Source organism: Protobothrops mucrosquamatus, unplaced genomic scaffold, assembly GCF_001527695.2.
Source record: "Protobothrops mucrosquamatus isolate PMUCROS unplaced genomic scaffold, P.Mucros_1.0 scaffold675, whole genome shotgun sequence".
In the NCBI taxonomy this organism is placed as follows: Eukaryota; Metazoa; Chordata; class Lepidosauria; order Squamata; family Viperidae; genus Protobothrops; species Protobothrops mucrosquamatus.
The window spans coordinates 166,383-192,806 of NW_015386962.1; the positions used below are offsets into that span (position 1 = coordinate 166,383).

At 34.7% G+C, this 26,424-nt stretch overlaps 1 protein-coding gene across 1 annotated transcript in view; it reads left to right on the forward strand.

The window, feature by feature from the left end:
* Positions 1-26,424, forward strand: part of NRCAM (neuronal cell adhesion molecule) — an 88,682-nt gene that overhangs the window by 29,700 nt on the left and 32,558 nt on the right. Inside the window, exons 6-24 of the mRNA XM_029284515.1 lie at positions 2,811-2,981; positions 4,539-4,595; positions 6,803-6,914; positions 7,344-7,528; positions 9,466-9,597; positions 11,205-11,348; positions 12,757-12,868; positions 13,510-13,676; positions 13,767-13,914; positions 14,877-15,001; positions 17,717-17,746; positions 19,519-19,620; positions 20,122-20,319; positions 20,405-20,475; positions 21,288-21,513; positions 21,701-21,816; positions 22,568-22,772; positions 23,441-23,563; positions 24,232-24,416. Coding sequence (XP_029140348.1) covers positions 2,811-2,981; positions 4,539-4,595; positions 6,803-6,914; positions 7,344-7,528; positions 9,466-9,597; positions 11,205-11,348; positions 12,757-12,868; positions 13,510-13,676; positions 13,767-13,914; positions 14,877-15,001; positions 17,717-17,746; positions 19,519-19,620; positions 20,122-20,319; positions 20,405-20,475; positions 21,288-21,513; positions 21,701-21,816; positions 22,568-22,772; positions 23,441-23,563; positions 24,232-24,416 — 2,609 coding nt within the window. The remainder of the gene's footprint in view (positions 1-2,810; positions 2,982-4,538; positions 4,596-6,802; positions 6,915-7,343; positions 7,529-9,465; positions 9,598-11,204; positions 11,349-12,756; positions 12,869-13,509; positions 13,677-13,766; positions 13,915-14,876; positions 15,002-17,716; positions 17,747-19,518; positions 19,621-20,121; positions 20,320-20,404; positions 20,476-21,287; positions 21,514-21,700; positions 21,817-22,567; positions 22,773-23,440; positions 23,564-24,231; positions 24,417-26,424) is intronic.

The window sequence follows — 26,424 nt, forward strand, 5'->3', positions numbered from 1 at the left end:
ATTATAAAATTGTACATGATCGAGTGTTTTATCCAGCAGACAGGAGCCAGGCATCAAAGAGTGAGAGACTTGAGAAGACCTTACCAAAAAATAACTACTAAATTGATGAGAAAAAATGTCAATTTTAGATGGCTGACACCAGAAGGGATTCTTGTCATATGGCAGGAGAGAAGGTTCCGTCTAGACTCAGTGGAGAAGGCAGAGGAGTTTTATAGGGAGAATTTTGGTAGTAAGGAAGGTTTAACTGAGGGAGAGGTGAGACAGGAAAGGGAAACATCAGTCCAGGCTGTGGAAAGAAAGGCAATGTACCCTAAAGGAAAGCGGGTTGATACTAGAGAGGATATAGACAATGGCCAAAACGAAGGGAAACATGATGAGGATAGACCTAAAGAAATTAAAGAGGCCGGACCAACAAGATTGATAGTGGAAAAAGAAAAGGATTTACAACCTCGAGAGTCTAGGCCGCCAATAATAACTAGATCTAAACATAGATAAGGAGGGGAAAAAAGGTGTTGAATCCATATCCATCAATGTTAATGGTCTCAACTCTCCAATAAAAAGGAAAAAGTTTTTGAATAAATTGTATAAGATGAACTTAGATATAATCATGTTGCAAGAAGTCCATATAAAAAAGCAATATCAATATCTATTGAACTGCCCTAAATTGGGGAATATGTTTGCGGCACTATCAGAATACAAGAAAGGAGGAGTGGTAGTATATATTAAGCAAGAAATCTTGGCAAAGCAAATGTATAAAGATGAAGAGGGCAGAATTTTAATTGTGGAAATAATTCTGAATAAAATGAAAATCCTTCTAATGCCACCTGTCTTGAAGGATGGATAGATGCACTTTATCTTAAAGATGTGCTATCTGGCCTTGACTGTCATACAAAATTACTATCCACAATTACCATACAATCTTCCTTTGCCAAGGAGGGTAGACAACATTGCAGTTCTTCAGTTGGAAAGTATCCTGGATAAAGCAGATTATATGCATTCTTTTCATCTAGGATTCAGACCTGGCCATGGATCAGAAAAAATGTCAGTCATGATGGATGATCTGAGACAGGACAGTGGTGAGGTGAAAATCCTCACCTGGTCCTACATTTAAGAGTGATGTTTTGACCATAGTATCCATCTGTGCTACTGTACTGTCAAGGCTGGGATTGGGAGGCATTATTTTACAGTAATTCTAATCTTTCCTAAATGGTCAATTTCTCAGATGGAGGAGACAAATGCTGACATTTATGCAATAATTTCATGTTAATATATCACTTATGTACTTGCCTCAAATGTCACGGTATCATATATGTGCACCATTTGTGTGATAATAACACATACCATATTTTGATGTCATAATGAAATGTTACAATGTTTCTGTTTGTAACTAACAAGATTAATTGTGGAAACAAAGCCACTGTTTTCATGATGGATGCAATTGTGATTTCCCCAGATTTATGTCTCCTATCTTAATATGTTCCATATTGTTTTTCTAACTAATATAATTAACAAGTCTATATTAAATTTATAATACTTTTTTAGGAGACAGCTCCTGTCATAGTGAAAATTTAAATTTGGCATAATGATTATGATGTGGTATTTTTATCTCTATTTCCCAGTATAACAAGCAGAAATAATAATAATAATAATAATAATAATAATAATAATAATAATAATAATAATAATAATAACAACAACAACAACAACAACAACAACAACAACAACAACAACAATGTTGGAAGGTACCTTGGAGGTCATCTAGTCCAACCCCCTGCTCAGGCAGGAAACCCTATACCATTTCAGACAAATGGTTGTCCAGTCTCTTCTTAAAAACTTCCACTGTTGGAGCATTCACAACTTCTGGAGGCAGGTTGTTCCACTGATTAACTGTTCTGTCAGGAAGTTTCTCCTTAGTTCTAGGTTACTCATTGAGCTTTATTGAAGACAAGGATAGAATTAAACTGGATGCTACAAATTGATTGACTGTTCGATGGAGAGGGTTGTAAATGTTTAATAAATCAATAGGCTTATTGGAGTTTATCAATTTTTATTATGTAGATTTACATTAGAAAGCAATCTTGTATTTTCCTTTTTGTGTGACAAGAAATGCCTAATATGTTTGAACTGTTTCAGACTATGGCTTATGCTATAATTCCAAGTGATTATTTAAATATTTAAAACTGGACTTGTCCAATTACTAAAATCTTAGTGGTTCTTTTCTTAGCAATGATGCTTAGACAATAGATTTCCAAGAAATGTTTGCTTATACTGTTTTAAATACATTTCATATCTTTATTTTTGTCTAATTGTTAATAGTGATTGTAATGTGATTAGTGGAGAATGCTTTCATAGGTTATCTACAATTATATATCTTTTTTATAATTTCTGTTGTTGAACAAGACCTAATGTCATATTATTGTAATTAATATTCTTTGTTTATTAGAATCTATTGCTTCCTTTTAACAGTCTGTCCTACTTTAGGTATTGTAATTATATTTTCAATTTTGAATATATAATAAATATCCTGAAACTAATAAAGTATGTGTCCCATGCATGGAATGAGCTAAACAAACTATAGTATGAACTGGAACATAGTTCTGAAACTGCCATAGTAATAGAAGTTGTTGTTAAGTTGTTGTTAAGCAAAACTTCTCTTAAAAGTAAAAATCCCTTCAAGTTGAACTGGATTCCTTGTGGCTATAAAACAGATGTGGCTTGTCAGAAGAAAATGTTGATAATTTACATATATGCTTAAAATAATTCTATAATGTGAGCTGGCACTACAGATGTTTCATTTCTTGTTTTTATAGCTTTTCAAAAGCTGCCTCAAAATAATAGAGTTTCACAAAGTCTAAATGGAGATCTTTATTTTTCTAATATAATACAAGAAGATAGCCGTGAAGATTATATATGTTATGCAAGATTTAACCACACTCAAACTATTCAACAGAAGCAACCTATTTCATTAAAAGTTGAACCAGGTAGGTATGAATTTCTAAATTTCTTTGTAGACATTATATTTAGCCAAAACATAATTTATATTGGAGTAGTAGAAAACATTTTCTTGCAAAATTGTGTCTTCTTGGAACATATTGCAATGAAATATTTAGAGAGGAGTCAAAATAATTTGCAGTATATCTTTATTACAACACTATACAGGTAATCCCTGAGTTGTGAGCGTTCCCCTAGCGAACATTCAAAGTTCCGTGATAAGCGCCCCCTAGTGCTTACGAGCAAGTCCCAAAATTATGAATGTTGCCACACCATGGCAATTGTTCACCCTTACGAGTGACCGCAGTAGCATTGCAACATTCACCCTGCTTATTCCCTCCCTCCCCATCCTCCCCCTGGGTCTCCCTAGGCACTAGGCCTTCAGTACTCACCCTGTGAAGATCAAGGTCCTTCGCTTTCTTGGCTGCTCCAGGCCTTCGGTGTGTTCGCAGAGAATGGAGGCCTAAAGTAATGTAAGATCACACGAGATCAGTGGCGAGAGATCTCACTCTACTGATCTTGTGTGATCTCATGCTACTTTAGGCCTCTGTTCTCTGCAATAGAGAATGGAACCGAAGCCGGGGGATGCTTCTGTGTGCCTCCAGAGGCTGGATCTGGGCACCAGAGGCCTTTTCCAGGCTGCTGCCACCCAGATCTGAGGCCGGGGAATACTTTGGCGGCCTTCTGGAGGCCCGATCCAGGTGTCAGAGGTCTTTTCCAGGCCACTGCTGCCCAGAAAAGGGAGGCGGAAGCATGAAGTATCTTAGTGGGTCAGGGGGCCTGTTCCATCACTAGGCCCTCCATAGCCTTCCCCACCCTGAGATACCTCATGTTCACTTAACGAGCTGCATGCTTCTTAATGAGCAGGGAGTGATCTTGTTCAAGTACGAGATTCACTCCCATGAATTTTTGAGTTGCGAATGGAATGGGCAGGCTCCATTACATTCGTAACTCGAGGACTACCTTTAACAGTATATGCTGCTATTCTCAAATAGTTTTAGTACTTTAATTCTTTTGACATCAGTAAGATTAAGTAACTGCTTAGCAAAATTTCAAGTTTCATTTGAATACAGTTTGATAAGGTTTTAGGAATGATACCCATTGAGATACTACTTGCAAGTGAAGTTTCATGTGATAATCACATCAAGAAAGCAAATTGTAGATCAGAAAGGGCAACTTGTAGCTTCTGTAGCCTGGAAAGATTAAATATTTTTGTTTTGTATTTGTGCCAATTGCAACCCTTACCTCTTTGAGAAACTTTCTTGAATGAGATGGGTGGATTTTCCTCAATATTTGGGAATTTTTAGTATAGGGGAAATTAACTTTGGAGGAATCAAACGTGTCCCTTGGCCAGAAGAGGATTATCTTGAACATGAGAAATCAAAATATATCTATATATGTTGGACACTAAGAAGGGTCACTGATTGTGTTCCAAATTCCTTTGTGCTTGAGGTTAAAAGCATTAGTGTAGTGATAACAGGATTAATTTCTGAGTCCCACGTTTAATTTTGTTGGCTGCATTCTTCATGATATTCTGTTTATTTCAGTGGATTCATTGAATGAAACATTAACTGCTAATATGAATGACTCTGATTTTTATGGTGGTGAGTTTTAGAGATGAACATTATTCCATTCATATAGAATTTAGTTAACTAACATTAATTCATGGCTGTTTAATCTTTCTGCTCATACTACATTAATACAAATCTCATTAGAACTGGAGATATGTTAAATAATTTACATAATATTATTAAGTTTAGATAATTAGGAAATAACAGCAGAATATTTGCATGAAGAACATGTTTCATTTTGACCCAAGAATCAATCTAACAATCTTTCTTTTCATTTTTTTAATTTTCTGATGATTCATTCCTGGAACTACACAATAATTCCTACTTATTCTAAATAATTAATGTGTTAAAAAGCAAGGAAAAACTATTGTTCTGTTTAATACCTTACTAAATATATTGTTAACTACTTAATAATTTGTATTAAGATGAATATATTTGCTACATGTTTAAAAATATTCATGTTCTAATGTGACATTTTATTTATTTATTTATTTATTTATTTATGAAGGTAGAAAGTTATGGTTCTCATTATGATTATTCTTTCTATAAATATCCACGCAATGCAACATAATATAATATAATATAATATAATATAATATAATATAATATAATATAATATAATATTATAATATAATATAATATAATATAATATAATATAATATAATATAATATAATATAATATAATATAATATAATATAATATAATTAATATAATATAATATAATATAATATAATATAATAATATAATATAATAATATAATATAATATAATATAATATAATATAATATAATATAATATAATATAATATAATATAATATAATATAATATAATATAATATAATATAATATAATATAATATAATATAATATAATATAATAATATACCTAGACTATAGGATGGATGCAGATATATTAGAGTATTCCTGATATCATAGGCTCCCTTTATTTCACTTTACCTACCTTCAGGTACAATTTTTTTCCTTTTCAGTTTACATTGCCCATAACTATTTAAGGAATAGAAACAGACATAGAATACTATTTGTCTTCTACTGTTTCATAAAACAGCATTTAAATTAGAATATTTTTGTATTGGCTGATTTGCAACTTTTGTGTAAGTGTTAGATACAGTGCTTGATAATTTTCCTTTCCCCTTAAAACAGTAGGTAACTTATTTTCTTTGAATGCATGAAGCTCATAAGCAGAAAACAGGGCAGGACAACCTATCACTCTAGATTTCTGGAACATACTATTTTTTATAACATCTTTCTCCCTGGATACACCTTTAGTCCATTATTTAAAGTAATTCCCAAGTTAATATGAGCAGATATTAGAAACCCCTAAAGAATAAAATTATATCAAATTACAGTTCTAGTATTTTCTTAAGAGAGGTTGTGGAACTGCCAAGACTCTTAGGTACTAAGAAATACACATGGAGTTATTTCTGAGTAGTTTCCTTTATTGTTCTCCCTTATAGACAGAAATCATGTCAAACTAAGAAACTATTTGCCTCAATATAGTTATACTCTGGGAACTGCTAGGGAGGAGCCTCCTTCTTAATGTCTTCCTCCCAATCAAATATTTCATGCCTCTTTGTTTATGGAATGCAGCCCCTCCTTTCTTGGAATCCAGACTACATCCCACCCCATGAACTAAAGCTGGATTGAGCTACTGTACATAAGGACCTTCTCTATGTCCTCTTTGCTTATAACTATTCAGAATCCCATTAATGAGAGCAAGAGTTTGAATATACATGGAAGATAATTAAATTAAATTGTATAACAATTAAAATTAATATATAGTTCAAAATCAAAGATTTTCCATGGAAGTTTTACCCATCATTATAACTCAATACCTAGTATTTTCATTATTGTGTTTTATTTATCCTAAGAATGTTTATACTAGAATTAAATAATAAATTTTCCAAGAAAAAGTTGCTTTTGCAATCTGTAATCAAATTTTCAGTTTAAAAAAAATGATAGGAAAAGCATTTTCTATCATTTTTTTTAAACTGCAAATTTGATCACAGTTTTGATATACAAAGCAAAAGCCTTATCTCTGTCAAAATTATCTCTTGCCAAAATGGTTATGTAATCCAATAAGTCATAGAACCCTAGGCAAAACACTTTTTATATAACTACTGAATCCATGTTCATGCATGCATTGCACTGGGTACAAAGAATTAGTTTTAGTGTAAATTTTGATTCCATTTAAATGATATATAATTTTATGTCTTTTTTTTTTAGTCAGATTTTATTCCGAAAGACAGCCATCTCTTCTAACTCCTGCTGGAAATGCAAGTAGCAAAATCGAACTAAGAGGAAACACTCTTATGCTGGAATGTATTGCAGAAGGATTGTAAGTTGTCATTTTAATCAAGGAAAATAAGAGTAATAATACCATTATACAACTGTGGATACCCACTATACAGCTGTGGGCTATGCTGTCTTTTATCTGATCATTCCCCTGGCAGCATTTCCTTGCTCAGCCTCCCAAGGTCTTTCCCACATACCATTACATTTATTATAGTTGACCAAATTATAGCAAATGGCAATACTGTCTTTCAGCCCTGTCCAATTAAGATAACATATAGTATAGGCAATAGAGCCAATAAAATTTAAATACTGTATAATAAGTATTTAGTACCTTTTACAAAGCTTAGAATAAATGATTATGTTTGGATTTAAAACCATTATTAAATTAATTTAATTATTAAAACAATTCCAAAATGTACTTTATTTAAACATTGTAATCTCAATTGTTCTTAATGATATTTTCTTCTGTTAGACCTACGCCATTAATCCGCTGGAGCAAAGAGGGTGGTGACCTTCCTGTCAACAGGACTTTCTTTGAAAATTTTCATAAAACCCTCAAAATTATAGCTGTTTCTCAAGCTGATTCAGGAAAATACAAATGTATGGCAACAAATCGTTTGGGTTCTGCTTACCATGTTATTACAGTCAATGTCAAAGGTAAAATTACTGTTGTCTTGTTTGGCATTTAAAAGTTTACATGTATATTCTTTAAACAACATTTCTGAAATCACATTCATGCCAGATCAGCAATACATCCTTTAATAAAAATAAAAGTGGCCAAGTTGCATATGATTAATTGGGATTTTATAGCAACTTTTAATTTTCTTAGTGTCTTAAAATTCTTCTTGATAATTCATAATAAACATGAGAAGAAGGAGGACTTTCAAATATGTAAAACGTAATCTGAGGATATATTTAAATCTGATGGACTGTTGTAGTCAACTTTTCAGTTTCTGAGGGTTTCAGTTACACTTTTCTTTCATTTAAGTCTATATTTTAATTCCATGATATTATAGTGGGTGAAGTAATAAATAATAAAACCAGTGATAGGAAAGAAATGTTAAAGGAAAATAAAAATTTTGTAAAAGTTGTAATAAACTGCAACATGTCAGTGCAGTAAGGAGAGAGCATCAGGGATGATAGAAGCATCACAATTGCATGCTGTTTCTGGCCTAAAATTGCTCAAATTTGGCATTTCTGGGTACATCTTAAATCTGATTATCAAGAATTCTTCGAGAGCCGGATCAGAAATTTGCTAGACAAAACTTTGAATAACATAGGATCTAATAACCAAAAAAGAGGCAGTTTGATCTCATGATTATAGCGCCAGGCTAGAAATCGGGAGGCGGTGAGTTCTAGTTGTGCCTGAGGCATATAAACTGGCTGCTGACTTTGAGCCAATTATTCTCTCTCAGCTGAAAGTCACTTTGTTGTTGTGACGAAAATAGGAGGAGGAAGGATTATTAGGTATGTCTACCATCTTGAATTATTTGTAAAAGTAATAAAGGCAAGTTTTTAAAAAATCTTTTAAAAAATATGATGGTAATGCCTCTGGTTGTTAGGCAAGGTTTCACCCCAATCCAAGCCATTCATGACTTGGCCCTTCCAGTCATGAGTCTAGTAAGGTAAAGTCTGCTTCCTCTTGAATTCCACCCATCTGCCTCACATCTCTTCCCTTTTAGCTGCCTGCCAATCCACTCCCACCAGCTGCTCCTGCGCCACAGTTCTGCTAACTGCTGCAACATGTATTACTACATCCTTGACAGCCTTCTTTCATACCGTATTCTTTTGCCCTAGCTGCAAATGAACAGAGACCCTAGCTGCACATGAAGATGCTGGCTGGCACGCAAACAGAGGTTGTGGGAATGGCAGAGAAACCCCCCAGCTGTACTTCCATGAAAGAAGGTGGCACAAAAAAGGGCCCAGCTGGTTCAGTAGTGGCATACAATGTGGCAGGCACAGCTGTTGTGAGGGGCAAGGCCAGTAGCAGGGGCAGCTGGTAGCAGTGGGTAGGCAAACAGCCAAGTGGTAGTTGTAAATGCAGATGGTCCCAAGTAGGCTCAAATTTTATTCATGTGACTGCAGGGGCACTGCAATGGCCAGAATTTGGCCAGCTTATACATCCTTTTGTTCAACTTCAAACAGCCCCTAACAAATGAATGTTGAGCAAGGACTATCCATAGTTGTATTTTCTGTTATTCTTTTCATCGTTCAGTCTCTCAACTCACTATGCCTCTGATATAAGAAGATTTTTAGGGATTGGAAAAGAGGTCTCTACCACACATTTTATATACTATTGAATTTAAATAGCTCTTAGTATAAAAAGATGATTTATGCATCTTTTTAGAATCATAACCAAGCATATGAAGATGATTGAATGAAGTGAGCTGTAGCTAATGAACATTTATGCCTTTAATAACATTTGTTAGTTTGAAAAAATGCTGCTAAACTTTTGATTATTAAAGAAACAATTTATTCTAATTTATTTTAATAGATGCATTTTTGTTCTGTATGTATTTGGAGTTTTGACATTAATTATATTAATCTATGCAACCTAGTTGCTGAATGTTTTTGCTTCTTTCTTTTAAACTCAGCTGCCCCTTATTGGATAAAAGAACCTACAAACCTTGTATTATCTCCTGGAGAAGATGGTTCCTTGATTTGTAGAACTAATGGCAATCCTAAACCCAGCATAAGCTGGTTAGCAAACGGAATTCCAGTTGAAAGTATGGGCTGTTTTCACTTTTATGTGAAATTCTTGCTTGATAATAGTGGTTTTGTCAATATAAGATTTTGAACAAGTAGTCAAAGTTTTGTTAAGAATCAGCAAAACGTTTCTCACATTTGTAGAGCTTTCATGGTATAATTTAATGTAAGTAGAGAAATGTACATTATTCTTTAAAGATTACACAGAAAGAGAGAGAATAACTTGATTAAGTCTAAAATTGAAAATTATGAATTCACCATTTATTTATTTATTTATGAAGAAATGAATGATATTTTGTCTTATAAAATAAGAGCTTTTGAATCTGCAAAATAGTCAGATCATTAGTTAAGAAGTTGAAGAAAGGAATCTAAAACCAATTATATCAAATGCTTCAGTGTGAAATAGTAGTTCCTTGATGTTTCTAAACCAGAGTACTATTCAACCCTTTCTGAAGTTTATTTTTTCTTTCCCATTAAGTTGCTATGCACATTGATTCAGGGACACTGGAAGAGAACATTTCAAATTGTATCTCACAAAGAGAGAGCCAGCATCGCATGTGAGGCAATTAATTAGAGGAAAGGGATAAGAAAGTCCTATTGCTAAGCTCATATAATGGAGAAGCACTTTAAGAAGATTTTTAATACTATATTTTTATAAATGATGATTCATGTTTTTTATCCACTGGGATGCTCAATTGATATATAGCTGATTGTACATTTAATTGTACAATTAATTTTACACTTATTTTTATACTTGATTGTACACTCTAAAAAGAATTCTAAGCAGTCTGAAGATGTTCCAAGCAAGATGGGAAGCAGAATTGAGAGTAACAAAGATAAATGGGGAAGAAGAGTATGAAATTGCCTTCCTAATTATATTAGGAGCATTTGCTATGTTTTAATCTTTTGAGGAAAAAAATATCCCATTCTATTTGCATATAACCCAGAAGTAAGCCTATGAACATCTGCTATAGCTCCCAGCTTTCTTCACTACTGACCCTTCTGCTGGGAATTATAGAAATATTTATAGTGACACAACTGCTTACCCTTGATCTATCAAAGAATAGAAGAGAAACCACAACTGAGTAGTGTATATTTTGCACGAAGAAAATTCTAGTCTAATTTCCATCTCCCGTTGTAAGTGCATGTCAGATAATATTAAGAAATACTGAGCCTATATATAAAATCAAAAGCTAGCTTGCAGGAATATTCTTCTGAAACAAATGATCCACTGGCTTGAAATCTAATTATCATATCCTGATTTGGACTACTAATATTAAACTATGTAATTCTGAGTTAGAATAAGGTTGGTGCATGACAGAGTGAAGGAATACGTTTGTGTGTGTATTTCTAGAGTTAATAAATAATCATCTGAAGAAAACTATGATGTTCGCAAAATAATATATAATAATAATACATGATAAAGTAATAGAAGTCATAAAATTTGTGATGTGAATGTTCAAACTTATATTATAAATTATATATTTATAATATATAATTTATAATATAAATATAACTTTGTTATATTTCTTACAGTATTTCTGATCTTTCTTCAAATTATTTTCTTACAATCAAAGAACAATTTTTCAGCATTTAATAATTTAATCTATCCTGTGTGTTTTAACAGTTGCTCCTGAAGATCTCAGCAGAAAAATTGATGGTGATACAATTATTTTCACTAATGTGCAAGAAAGATCAAGTGCTGTGTACCAGTGTAATGCCTCTAATCAATATGGATATCTATTAGCAAATGCATTTGTGAATATTTTAGGTAATATTTTAGGTGCTTTTTAAAAATTAAAAATCCAATAATAATGGTGTTTTATTACTCAGTAGACAATACATGCTACAATATTGACTCATTGATAACTTTTAATATTTACTGGGCATGTCTTTCTAGCACCTAAGTTATATTATTATATTAATATAAATTTAATTATATTTAAAATACATAAACCAGTATAGTTAATGAATAAAAAAGTGTATAATGAATGCCAGATTTGATATCTTAACATCAAATGTCAGTCCCAACAAAGTCTTACATGCAGTCCTATTCATCTTTATTTTGGGGGATTAGTAGGCTAGATCGAATAAAGTTAAAAGTTTCCCCTGTCCAGTTGGACCCGACTCTAGGGGACGGTACTCATCTCCTGCTTCTTAGTCGAGGGAGCCAGAGTTGTCCACAGACATTTCCATGTTCATGTGGCCAGCATGTCTATATGCCAAAGTGCACAGAACAATGTTAACCTTGCCACTGAAGTGGTACCTATTTATCTACTCACATGATTTTGAACTGCTAGGTGGGCAGAAGCTGGGGCAAGTAATGGGAGCTCACCCATTATATGGTGCTTGGGTCTCGAACACAGGGTCTCAGCTTTCCAACTGAGAAGCTAAGCATCATTTAACCACTGAGCCATCGCTCTTACATACAATCCTATTCATCTTTATTTGGGGGATCATTTGGCTAAGTGCTACGTAATTTGCATAAGAAAATTATTTGGGTTACTCAACTTTTTAAGATATGTGTGCCTTCAAATCAGTACTGATCCTGGTGACTGCTTGCACAAGTCCCTGCAGTTGTCTTGGCAACATTTTTGGAAGTGGTTTGCCCTTGCCTTCTTCCTACAATTGAGAGTATATGGCCCAAAGTCATCCAACTGGATTTGTGCCTAAAGTGGGACAAGAATTTAAATTCTTCTGATTTTTAGCCTGCTACTTTAACTGCTATGCCAAACTGGATTACAGGTGGTCCCCAGGTTAGGAATGTCTGACTTAAAGACAACCCCTAAAAATTTTGTTCTTAGAAGGTTACTAGTCTTATTCAAATTATTACATAAGATATAAGGCAGAGAACTATCTTGGGAAATAAAAAAAATCATAATAAATTTATTATTGAGATCTCAAATATTGCATTTATTGGAACGAAATACATTTTTTTCCAAAGTTACATATCTGTAACATCTGTAATTCACTTAGGGTACGATAATGGCAACATTATTGTTACATGTTATTGTAACAATATTATATACAATATTGTATATAATATAATTATTATAACATCATCAATGCTAGACATAAAAACTTATATAAATATAAAGTATATGTCTAGATTTATAAACTTTCCTACACAAATGCATTCAAAATAGTCACACTATTTAAAAATATATTTTTATTTTCAGCTGAACCACCAAGAATCCTTACTTCATATAATAAACTTTATCAAGTCATTGAAAATAAGCCTGCATTGCTAGATTGTGCTTTTTTTGGTTCGCCTATGCCTGAAGCTGAATGGTAAGTCGCTCACAATGGGGAGGGAGGGAAATCATGCTTAATGTACATTAAACTAGTATATATTGTGAGAATCTGGAAAGTTAAATAGAGATACTTTTTGTATACTTTAATTGTTTGTCTTCCATTTCATGTGAAGGAAACCTTGATTAATTCATTTAATTTCCAATTTTATACATAATTAATTTGTCTTATACTACTTAGCAAACATCTGATGACTAATTACATCCATGACTATAAATAATCATTATCTTTTCTTTTAAATAACTGCCAGTAGAAGGGGAGTCAATTAGGTTTGGGATCACAGGGGTAAATAATTCCCCCTACTAAGTGCTCTCATCAACAGAATCACCCAGGGATCAACAGCAATTTCAGAGCATGGAGTTGAAGGAATGAAAATGTTAGCTTTATGTGATATGCTGTAGTCCCAAACATTATATTAAAAAAAATAGGTGTGTTAAATCTAATCATTTATTTTACAGTTTGGGTGAGTTGGTTCTTTTGTTTTTTTCTGTTAAGTATGCATATAATCATCTTTCTATAGGTTATCAAGTATTATTACATCTCTATTGGGGTATAGGGATGCAGTAGACATGTTGCCTCCAAATAATGCATAATTTGGACAATCTCTTTCCAATACATAGGTTTCAAGGAGTGAAAGGTAGCATTCTCCAGGGCAACCAGTATGTTTTCCATAATAATGGCACCTTGGAAATTCTGAAAGCCCAGAAGGACAGCAGTGGCATGTACACCTGCATAGCAAGAAATAAACTAGGAAAAGCACAGAATAGTGTTCAATTAGAAATCAAGGGTAAGAAACCATGGCTCTGAAATAAAAGCCTCCTTATCTGTTTGACAGTTTGTAACTGTTAAGTATCTTAGTAATTATTTTATGTTTCAGAACCCACAATGATTATTAAGCAGCCTGAATACAAAGTTGTACAAAGGATGGAACAGGTTTTCTTTGAATGTGTAATTAAATATGATGCAACATTAATACCTACAGTTATATGGTTGAAGGAAAATGATGAATTGCCTGATGATGGACGGTACGTATTCCTAACCCTAGCCCCATTCTTTGCAAGTTAATAAAACATTAACAAGGGGATTTAATAGTCCAGATATAATTTAATAATATATCCTGTTGCAGATAAAGTATTACTATACTTTTAAGATAGTGCTTTCTGCAATGCACCAATTATGATTTCTGTCTACCAGGCATGTATGCTATAATAAGATTCAGTATAGGTAAACCCTCTGTGTAACATCATACTGCATCTTTTGATATATTCATCAAGTATCTTTTCCTGGGATTATATTTCAACTGCAAAGAGAAAAGAAAACCAGAATGGTGTAATGATTAACACATTACACTAAACTAATGTTACTAAAACAATAACAGGTTCTAATGCTTTCACGAAGATGATAAAAGCAGCATCATGCCACTAGGATGCAAGTTTCACTTATTTCATACATATGCGTGATATGATGACACGCATACAAAAGGGATGGAGCTTGTATTGTTACACTGCTCTTTTAATTTCCTTGCTTTGACACACAACCCCAGCAGATTCTTCTGTTATTTTTCCATAATGCATATCATTTCTTAGTGTTTTGGTTTGAGCAATGTCTGTGGAATGCATATTTCAAATATACTTCTGGTGAATTTATTTTGTAATATTTAAACTTCTAATACTAAGAGAAATTAATCACAACTCATCAGAAAGTTCTTAAATGGGCAACAAATCATTGTAATAAATAAATTAAAAGTATCTACATTTGTTATTCTGCCATTGTTCTAACTGATCCCATAATTTCACTATATCTTCTTTCCTTTTTTGTAATGGATTCTAGTCATCTAATTTGGTTTCTTCTTTGGATTCCTTCTTGAACTGCTGTCAAGTTACAAGTACATCTATGTTAAGATGTTATTGCGATTTACTACAACTAATGAATTATATATTTAGAACTGCTTGCAATAATGGAATAATTAAATGTATTGTAATTGCAGGTTTATTATAGGTAAATACAACTTGACAATTATGAATGTCACTGATAAGGATGGTGGAGAATATACTTGCGTAGCTAATACTACACTGGATAGTGTTTCTGCAAATGCTGTACTCACTGTTGTGGGTAAGATTTCTCTTAATGTAGAATTAAAGCAAAAGCAAACCTGTTATATTTTTGTGAAAATGTTAACTGGTTTTAAGCTATTCTGATATTACAGTTTTGGACTATTCTAAAAGTAAGAATATATTTTGATCCCATAAATTCAACCAAACTAATTTTTCAGTTGCTACTATAATGCTATCTTAGGTTTGAACCCAAAGTGTTATAGAAAGCAACTAGACAAGACAGGATGATTTCTTATATACTTGTCTGAAACTATGGTAGCTTTTAGAATATCTGTCATTTGGACCTGATCTAAGAAAATATAGTTCTGAGTTTTCTCTGTATAGATTCCCTTTTCATGCCAGAATCTTAATATTTAGGGTTTTGTGTGCATTATCATTATCATGTATCTTTGTTTATAATGTGATTTCATAAATTAGCTTCCTTGGGTTAAAAAGTAACCTGTATCTGATTGAAAAATATTTTAAAATATCTTAATTCCTTGGAATTTATATTTGGTAAGGTAGACATCATTAAAATTAATTTTGTTTTAAGACTCCATATCCAATTAGAAAGCATTTTCTCCTACATAGCAGCTCGAGGTTTTATGGAAAAGTATGGTTTTTCATAAGCAGGGAAGTAACACACAAAGACCTAATTGCCTTATTTGATAGATTTCAAGAAAGCTTGGAGGTGCACATACTATTATTAAAATGAGAGAAACAAAATATCAGTATGCTTAAAGCAGTGATGGCGAACCCATGGCACGCGTGCCAGAGGCAACACTCAAAGCCCTCTCTGTGGGCACCCGCGCCATTGCTCCAGCCCTGCCTCCCCCTCTCCTCACTAGCAGCCTCCCCAGAGAGTCGCCCCCGAGCGCAGCCTGTGCAGAGCAGCACAGCCAAGGACATGGCAGCTGGGCAGCGGGGATAAGACTCCGCCGTCACGCCCCACTGCACGCAGTTGATGCTGCGGGGCGCGGGCAGAGGAGGGCTGCCATGGCACTGCTGGGCCGCCTGGGTGATCTACGGCAGGCCATGGAGGAAGTGGGTGGCCCTGTGGGCGGGCACAGACCACGGGGATGGAGCAGGGGAGGCAAGGGACAGAGTGGGGGGGGTGGGGCACTTGGTCTCTAAAAGGTTCGCCATCACTGTTCTAAAGAAATACCTGTTATGGTTCGATATTTTGTTAGTTGTTGGATTATCCTGAAGAATATTACAATATTCAAAATTTGCCATATTTGCCAATATTTTCATTAATAACTGGTTGAAGTTAAGGCAATGCTTATCAAATTGCAAGTGATATAAAACTAAGTGAGATAGGCAATCTGGAGGGTGGAAATAATTTTAAAAAATCTTCAGAGATTAGAGAAATAAGCTGAAAATTACAGAATGAAATTTAGCTGTGAAGTGAAAAAGATTATTCACTTAAGTAAGACAAATCAGATGTATGTGCAGAGGATGGGGGATTCATGGTTTTATTATGATATTGATGTAATCAAATATAAACAATATAAGTCATCCGTAAATCTTGGCTGCAAATATACACATATACATATACACAGATGCAGCATTAGGGATCATTAACAAAAACCTAATTTCCAAATTATAGAAAATAGTTACTTTATTTTATTTTATTTTAGTTACATCATTTAAAGTAATTTCTTGAGTTCTGGTCAGCAAACCAAGCAGGAGTCAGAGAAATAGGAAAAGGATTAGAGCAGGCAACCAAAATTATTAGAGGTTATCCTGTAAAGAGAAATTGGCTAAACTGGAATCTTTGGTTTTGAGAAAAACTGATAGGGTAAGTGTCAAGGTTCCTACTAATGAAACCACATAAAGCAGAACTCTGAGGCTTGAAGTTTCCTCAAAGCACATGTTTATTGGATACATAATATCGGCATGGTCAAAAGTGAAACCAACCCTGAAATTTCCCTAGAGATTAAAGTAACTAAAAGTAACACTTCCCTCCCCTCTACGATGTTATAAATCACACTGCCCAATAAAAGCAATTGGCGGGCTTCTCAAATCGTCTTCGCTCCTCCTTCCAGCACTTGTGGGAATGACCTTGGTTCCCATGGGACTACTCGGTGTTTTATCTAGCATACAAATAGCAATACTACTTCCCCCCTCTTTCCCCATGTATGTGGCAACTTAGAACGAAAAAGATGGCTTCCGTCAGGTTTATTTCAGAAGTTGACAGTAAGTAAGTGGAATGATAGCACTTCTCAGCTATGTGACACACAAAAACACTTGTTCTCGCTTATTTTGGAAGAAATTTGGAACTATGTAAATTGAAGACTTACATAGTAAAAAAGCTAATTCCAGTAATGCTAATGGAGGAATAAAACCTCTTAAAAGTTAAATTTCAATGCTGGGACCCAAAGATGTGGGTTCTTCTTCTTTGCAAGTATTTAGATGGATGCTAGACAAATTTCTGTCTGGAATGCTTAAAGTTTCTGCATTGTGCAAGCAATTGGCCTGCATGGCCTAAATGATCCCTTTCAATATGATGAGTCTATAGTTTTGTCAATTGTCTGCAGGGCTGTTCAGGACTCAGATAAAAGAGGCTTTTGTTGTTTTCATGCAATGCATATTAGGCACTTACATTTTTGTAAATAAAATAATTACATTTTATTACAATAGCAAGTCATGTTAGTAATAAATATGATCAGTGTTGCTTTATTCTGACCACTAACACAAGTTTTATAGTTTATATTAATATCCTTTTTTCCAGCTCCTCCAACTGTTCCACCTATTGTTTACGGTAAACTAATAAGTCTTGCTTGCATTATATACCAAATCTTCCTAAACTTTCTGCTTCTTTCAAATTGAAACTTTCTTTTTTTATTTTTGATTGGTTGTATATTTATGTTAAATCTGATGAGAATTGTGTTACTATTTTTATTTATGATTGAAATGCTAAACTGTTTCATTATTATAATTAAATCAAACTTGTCTTCAGTATAAATTTCTCAAATAATTGCCTGAACGAGTTATTAAAACTCGTGTAACATTCAGCTGCTTTTTATCATTTGTTAAGCATAGTTTAATATTATTTTTAAAAATACTTTCTAATTTCTCAGTGACATAATCTTCAGCATATATATAGACCTTTTTATGGGCTGTTAGTAGTTTATTGCTACTGAATGTAAGATTTTAAAAATGCATATTGTTTCTGCCCAAAATTAAGTCTACATATATTAAATGTTCTAAGTTATGCCAAACCTGGACTCCTCATTGCCCTCTTTATTCTTTAAGATTTGTACATTTAATATATTTTTTGTTGCAACTATTTCCCCCTAATTAAGAAACAAACATTTTATTATTAATTTATTAAGCATTTTCATCGTAGACACATACTTTTTGAGCAAAATCTTACCAGTTTAGAATGAGTTTCGGGTAATTTTTGTGATAGGTGCCATATGTCAGTTTGATTGTGGGATATGATGAGAAAACAATTTTTCACCTAATGGGTTGCTGATATATTCTCCATAATAATAGAGTAGACATTTTTATAAAGACATCAGGGGTTGAATTTAAATTTAAGGAATCTATCTTTTAAAGCATTATTTAATTAATTAATCTTTAGTTTCCTATGTTTGAAAGGTAGTTATGAGTGGTAGCATCTTCCTTCTAAATTTCTAAGACATTCTTATTCAATCACTTTTATACTTAAATAACATTTCCAGTAACTGGAACATCTATCCTTTATTTTCTTTTCAATTTTTTTTGCTACCTTTCTTTTCAATTTTGTTTGCTACCTTATACATATTTATATTCATATATATATTATACATATTTAAAAATCTAACAAGGAATGCATGACTTTAAAAACTCTTATTACCTTTCCTGGCCCTGAATTCTACGATAGGTTGTCATTCCTTATCAGAATCAGTTAGGGTAAAGAATGTAAATCATATTTCCCCTTTTCTGTTGGATCTTAAAGACTCACAGACTCACATTGGCAGTGCTGATGCAGCCTTCGACCTATTTCTTCTGTGAGAAAACATCATGTTTATGTTGTATTGGACTTCCCCGGCTCCTTCATACTTTAAGCAAAAATCAGTTTCTGATTCTGAAAGAGGTAGAAAAAAAGAAACCTCTTTCTCAGTAAGTTAAAAACATCAAGTCTGTGTTAGCCTATATAAGATTAAATGCCAATATAGAGGGTCTGGTCTGATAACGATGTAATTCTGAAACAGTTTTTTTTTTAGTTATTGAATGTATTTTTATTTTCTTTTTGTATAAAGAAATGTTCGTTTTACATAAAGTAGTGCTATAATCATTACCACATCTCATAAACTGAAATTGCTGGTGAACCATGAGAAAAAAGTTTTCATTTATTGTTACTATATAATGCAAAACAATGTTGTTATTAGAACTTATGTAATCTGCCTTTGTTCTGCATTGTTTCCCAGCAAAGTCAGTTGTACCATTTTCATTGCAGTTGTATACTAGTGGTCACCCAATCATATGGTAAACAAGCTTGTTCAGAATTTTTCCTAGAATGTAACAGTTGTTTACTTCCCTTTTCAGATCATCCTGATCCACCTTACGATTTGGAATTAACAGATCATTTAGAAAGAAGTGCTCAACTCACTTGGATACCGGGCAATGAAAATAATAGCCCCATTACAAGTATGATTGTTCTATTTATTTGGAATGTCATTTAGCATTCTGTTGTTTGCAATAAACAGCATTTGTTTGATCGTTTTCATTTAAACTACTGTTAAAATAGGCTTCTGAAAAGTGCCTCTGCATAAGCACTGAACTGCAGTGCAAAATAGCAATGTAAACAACCTATTTATTTAAACTACTTACTAATATAAATTATCTATTCAGTAGCAATATCCTCTATTTTTCTGTATCAAAATACAAGAGATGTTACTTCTTTGATCCAGTTTTTCACTTAATGTTGTTCAGAAATATTGTGCCATATTTATATTATAATTCATGTCCAGTCCTGCAAAGTTTGATTGCTTTCAAGTAAAATTTGACCTTCAGAATCTTCCATTTGCAAGCATATACAACACTCTTGGTATAATAACACACTCTCTTCTCAAAAATGTGTATTTGGCTAGTCATATGAGAAGAAAATAAGGATTTATAAAGGAAAATTTACTTTAACTTTATTTACAGGGTTTATTATTGAATATGAAGATGCTTTGCATGAACCAGGAATATGGAATTACCAAATGGAAGTCCCTAATGTGTTCACAACTGTAAAGTTAAGGTTATCACCATATGTGAATTATTCATTTCGTGTAATAGCTGTCAATGAAATTGGAAGGAGCCAACCAAGTGAAGCTTCTGAAAAGTACTTTACAAAACCTGCAAGTAAATATGTATCTGCTTAATATATAAATAACATTCAACTACTGTGGTCTAAATTTTACTTAAATATAAAAATTTAAATTTTTAGAGCCAGATGACAATCCTATTAATGTTCAAGGGATTGGAACAGAACCTAATAATTTGGTGATCACTTGGAAGGTAAGCTTTTTGAAAACATAAAATACTGAAGGCAGTATGACTAGTATTCACTTTTCCCAAATGTATGGCAAAAAGCTTACAAAAACAGCAACACATTTTTAAAGATTGACTTGCTGTTGTATAAAAAACCCACTGAAATGCCATTAGTATCACTCAAACTGTGGTACTTGAATTATCTGATGACTCTGCTGTATAATATGCTATAAAGCAATGTAGTACATATCTAGGACCAAATATGGGACTTGAAATACTAATTTCTAGTGATAATGCTAAAACAAAGGACCAACTTTATTGTTAGTACCCATGAGTAAGTTACAACTTACATGCATATATTTAAGCAATATATGCAGTCCATAGCTCTTTAATTTATGATTCCTTGTCATTCGGCAATGCAACTATATCAGAAATAGATTGTTCTGTTAGGATACTTTTATTTTCATTATGCCACCCATGAAGTACAAGATTATAGAAGGAAATGATTTTTTATTTTGTCATTTCTCCTCCCCTCTTTTTAGTCCTTTCCAGTGCCATTTCTTTTATTAGCATGTTTTTTTAGACTGATGTCAGAGGACCTTTTGCCTACTGTTGCCCCCTGTGAGCATCACTTGAGATTTATTTTAAACTGAAGAGCAAGGTAAAGAGTCATTAAATTAGTAAGATTTCTTAAACTATATGCCATGCATGAATATGAAAGAAATTTCTGATTAAATCACCACTTTCTAGCAATCGTTGGAACAAAACTATTAACTTTATATTATCTTCATTCTCTTATGAATAATTAAAAATCATACCTTTGTTATTTTTCATTTTAGCCTTTAACTGATTTTCAGTCCAATGGTCCAGGTCTTCAGTACAAAGTCAGTTGGCAACAGAATGATGGTGAAGATGAATGGACATCAGTTACAGTTGCAAATGTATCTAAATATATTGTAGCTGATACACCAACGTTTGTTCCATATGAGATAAAAGTACAAGCATTAAATGACTTAGGACCTGCACCTGACCCTTTAATAATAATTGGACATTCTGGAGAAGACTGTAAGTTTCTTACTTTGATTCTGTTTTTATTATAATTTTTGGTTTAGCTGACTTTTCTGAGTAGTAATAATATTGTGGTACAAATATAGAATTCAGAATTAATTTTCTACATTTAGGAAATTCAAAGAACGTTATAAACACATGCAAGTGGTTCTAATCTTGGATTTGTTGCATTTGTCCTTGTCAGTGCCAATGATTGCTCCAGGAAATTTACAGGTACAAATTGTAAACAGTACGTTAGCGAAGGTGCAGTGGGAACCAGTTCCATTAAAGTTTATCCGGGGTCATCTTCAGGGATACAAAGTAAGTTAACCATAGAAATTTCTTAAACAACATTTAGTATAAAATATCCGCAGATGTATTTGAGTGTGAGGTTTCCTTATCTGTTTATTTTAATTGTTGAGATGCTAGACCAGAGTAACTGCTTTTGCTATTTTGTGTTTTTTGGTCTATGAGAATGGCTATTAGTTGATGTTTGTCAGAAACAGTTTTTAGTCTAACCACTGTTATTATTTACACTTAAGTATTCCTTGTAACATGTGTAACATAAATTCTATATTATGTCATACCAGTATTTAGACTTCGTTGAATGTGCATACAAAATCAGCAAAACTTATATCATGTTTATGTATTTAATTTATGCTAGCCATTTCCTAAGGAGTCCTATAATATTATCTCTCTAATGTATTATTCACAACCTTATGAAATAGACTGTGCTAAGAGCTATCTAAATCAGAGTCAGCTGATAATATGAGTACAGATTTGAAGGCAGTTTATCTGCTTCAAATACTACAGTAGTCTAATATACTAATATATTAAATATGTTTGCACTGATAATTTAAGGTCACTCAACTGGATAGTGATGACTAGGGAAGAAATCTATGGATTTCCTTTAACTAAATTATTTTAAATGTTTAATTTCAAAAAATATTATTGTGGATGTGGATGTAGCATGCTAAATTGCTTGTCTCAAAATACATTTGGGCTGTATAATATAATGCAATCTTAGAACAGCATAAATTAAACTTTAAAATATCCTTGAATATATATTTAGATTTACTATTGGAAAGTCAAACATTTATCTGGAAAAATTAAGCGGCATGTGGAAAAAAGAATGTTGACTTTCAGTGGAAATAGAACGCATGGAATGGTACCGGGATTAGAGCCTTTTAGTTCTTATAAACTGAATGTAAGAGTGTTTAATGGGAAAGGAGAAGGACCACCAAGCCCAGATGAAACATTTAAGACTCCAGAAGGAGGTATGTAATTGAATAACTCAGATATTTATGTTTCACATTATGAGTAAAGTATTACATGGCCATTTTCATTATTATTAAATGATTATTAAAAGTAATAAATCTGTTTTTGATTTTTAACATATTTATTTGAAAGACAATGAAACATGAGCAAAGATGGATAAAATTAATCTATAGGAAAGTGATGTAAGCTTTTATAGGTAAGGGCTACATTATGAAAGTTGTACTGGGGTAGCATATGAATAGCTCTAAGGCATATTAGACAAAGAGTATATTCATGTCTGTCACATATAATATCTGGGGTACTAAGGAATGGAAATATAAAGAGAGAAATCAATAGTAAATATGAAGAGAAATTAACAGTAAAGTTAGTCATATAAGGAGAATAAAGCATTATTAGTTGATTTTGACAGCATAACCACATATCTGCAGAATTCAGGAACATTTCAGCAATGATGAGTAACTTTCCAAAGAGTTCCAGAAACTGCATCCAAATTTTAGAAAATCCACATGTGATCTTGGTATTGTATTTAATAAAATGTGATGATAATTTAAAAGGAACATTTAAAATATTTTATATAATATTTGAGTTTTATTAAAATTAACTTTATATTGTGGGGCATGTGTGTGTGTGTGTTGTTTGTGTGTCTGTGTGTGCATGTGTTTTAAAGTTCCCAGTGCACCCTCTTTTTTGAAGATTACTAATCAAAATCTGGACTCTCTTACTTTGGAATGGGGCCCACCTTCTCATCCAAATGGTGTTCTGGTGGGATACACATTAAAGTTTCAACCAAGTAAGTAAAACTTTAACAAAAAATGAATCCACAAAGTGTATCTTTACTGAATAATTAAGAGTATCTTTTTAGATTGATTGGTTAATACTTTCCTATAGGAATTCATTTTTAAGAATTAGAAGTGAACAGTGTTAAATTTTATGGAATTTTTATGGAAAGGGGGGGTAGCAAAGTATTTCCTTGTAGAAACTATATAATGACCTTTCTCTGCTTCAGAGAAAAGTATCCATTATGCCTTGGGGATAAAAGATGCACAAGATGCAAACAGCACAAAATTTGCTTAGTGAGCATTAATATTTGGTGCTGTTGACCTGTATGGTGTATCTTAAGAAGATGTAATAGCATCTTCTTAATTAGATGTTAGGAAACTAATTAAGTGAACATGTAAGTTGTACACATTTACTTTCAAAATTACAACTTTGCAGGCCTTTGAAATCTATACATACAGGAAGCTACAGAACTACTTCACAAACAAAATTTGTTCTACTTTAGAAGCAGGATTATTCTGCCTTTATCATACATTCATTCAAACGTTTATTCTATCTGAATAATGCTAATGCAGCATGTCAATAGCAGGATTCAGCATGTTGTGTAAATGCTTGACTTCAGTAGTTAAATACAAAAGAGGTTTCCAAATTAATTATATTTTGTATTCTGTATAACAACAGTTAATAGTACTCATGAATTAGGTCACTTGGAAGAGATCAATATTCCTGCAAATGAGACCAGCTTGATTTTAAGCAACCTGAATTACAGCACTCGATACAAGTTCTATTTTTATGCACAAACATCAGTTGGATCCGGAAGTCAAATAACAGAAGAAGCAGTAATAATTATGAATGGAGGTAAGATGGATATGTATAAGGAGTATCAGTTTAAAATACTTATTTGTATAAATCCCATCTTTACTTGTGTTATTCAAAGGAGTATACAGAATGTTCCTGCTTCCTGATTTTCCCATAAAATCTCGGTGGGGCGGCATGGGATGGGGTGAGGTGGACTGAGAAAATGACTTGTCCAAGGTCACCTAGCTGGCTTCCATGCCTTAGGGAAGACTTCAAGATCAAATTGAAGTAACTGCATAGATTTTCTAAGAATGTAACTATATATATTGAAGGATAATCTATACATTTTTGCAGATCTTTTTCTACCTTTAAAGTATTAGTATATCCTAATTTTTATATTTAGAAAAGAAACACAGATATTAATATACTAGCATATGTTTGGGGTTACTACGTGAAATTATATTTTAGTATTTTTATTGAGCTTTCAAAAATATTATTTGATTTTAGAAATAGGAAATTCATATGAAAATGTTCTAATAATCTTAGACCTACTATATAAAGAATACAAATATATGTTAGGTGAAAGTGGTTTTCTAATTCTGAATGCCTAGAGCACGGGTTGGCAACCCGCAGCTCCGGAGCAGCATGCGGCTCTTTGAGCCATCCCCTGCAGCTCCGGACCCTCCTCCGTCATTTGCAGAGAGAGACAAGAAGAGAGAGAGAGGCACTTGCACTTCCTCTCTCTCTCTCTCTCTCTCTCTCTCTCTCTCTCTCTCTCTCTCTCTCTCTGTGGACTTGCCCCCCCAGGGCTCCTGATTGGCCCTGCGCCCAGGTCCCCCACCCCCTGGGAGAAGGGCGGCCAGGAAGTCCCTTTCCCGGGCTGGCCCCGTCTGAGGCGCACATGGCTGGGGAGCCATGCAGGGAAGCCCCAAGATCCCCGCTGGGAGCGGCCCACCTGAGCCTCCGCTAAGCGGGCCAGCCCTCCCGCAAACCGCGGCCCTGAGGGAGAGCAGCCCCTCTGATGCCCAGCCGACGCGACCATTGGCCAAGCAGCAGCAGAGCTGGAGAGGGTCAGTGGTGGAGGAAGGGAGGGGGATCTGAGTCCATAGAGCACTGCCGCGAAGTGGCCGCGGGGCAGGTGGCGCGCCCCCGGGCTTACTTGTTCCAGGCGGCAATCTTGGCTGGGGCATCACTTTCTGGGCCACATGTCAGGCCGGGCTGGGCGGCAGTCATGGCTGGGGTGGTGGCCGGCGGGGGCATCGCTCCCTGAGAAGCCGAGCCAGCCACGTGTCTCTACGGTTGAGCAAGGCCGGAGAGGCGGTGGCAACCGGGCAGCCACGACCCTTCACCATCCTCCCGCTGTTGCCTGGCTGCCGTGGGGCTCTCCGCCGCCCGGCCCCACCTCGGCCCCATCGGTGGCGCCTTCCTCAGCCACTTTCTGGGAGCCGCCGCCGCCACCCTCAGTGCTGCAGGAGAAGAAGACCTTGGGCTGTGAGGGCGGCGGGGCCGGCGGCGGTCGGGACACCCCTTGTCCTCACGGCAGCACTCCTCATTCCCGGCGCGGCCACCCATGGTGCACCCGGCCTCTTGCGATGGCGAAGTGGCTGAGGATGCGGCGGGGGCAACAGCCAGGTTGGCAGTGGCTGGGCCGGGGGCAGTGGCCGGGCCGGGAGCGGCGGGGACCCCCAACGATGCTGCAGTCACCGCCGCCGGAGCTGTTGCCTCCCGTCCTGCTCCCCTCCCCGCCCGTTCGGCGCCGTCTGCCTTTCGTTCTCTCTCTCCCTCTCTCCTCACCTGGAGAGAGAGAGAGAGGAAAGAGAGAGAGAGGAAAGAGAGAAAGACAAGAGAAAGAGAGAGGAAAGAAAGAGAGAAAGCCCGGTGGCCCGGTGTCTGGAGGCCGTACGGGTCTGGATGGGGAGAAACAGACTCAGGCTCAACCCTTCCAAGACTGAGTGGCTGTGGTTGCCGGCTCCCAGGTATAGTCAGCTGACTCCGTCGCTGACTATAGGGGGCGAAACTTTGGCTCCCTCAGAGAGGGTACGCAATCTGGGTGTCCTCCTGGATCCACGGCTGACA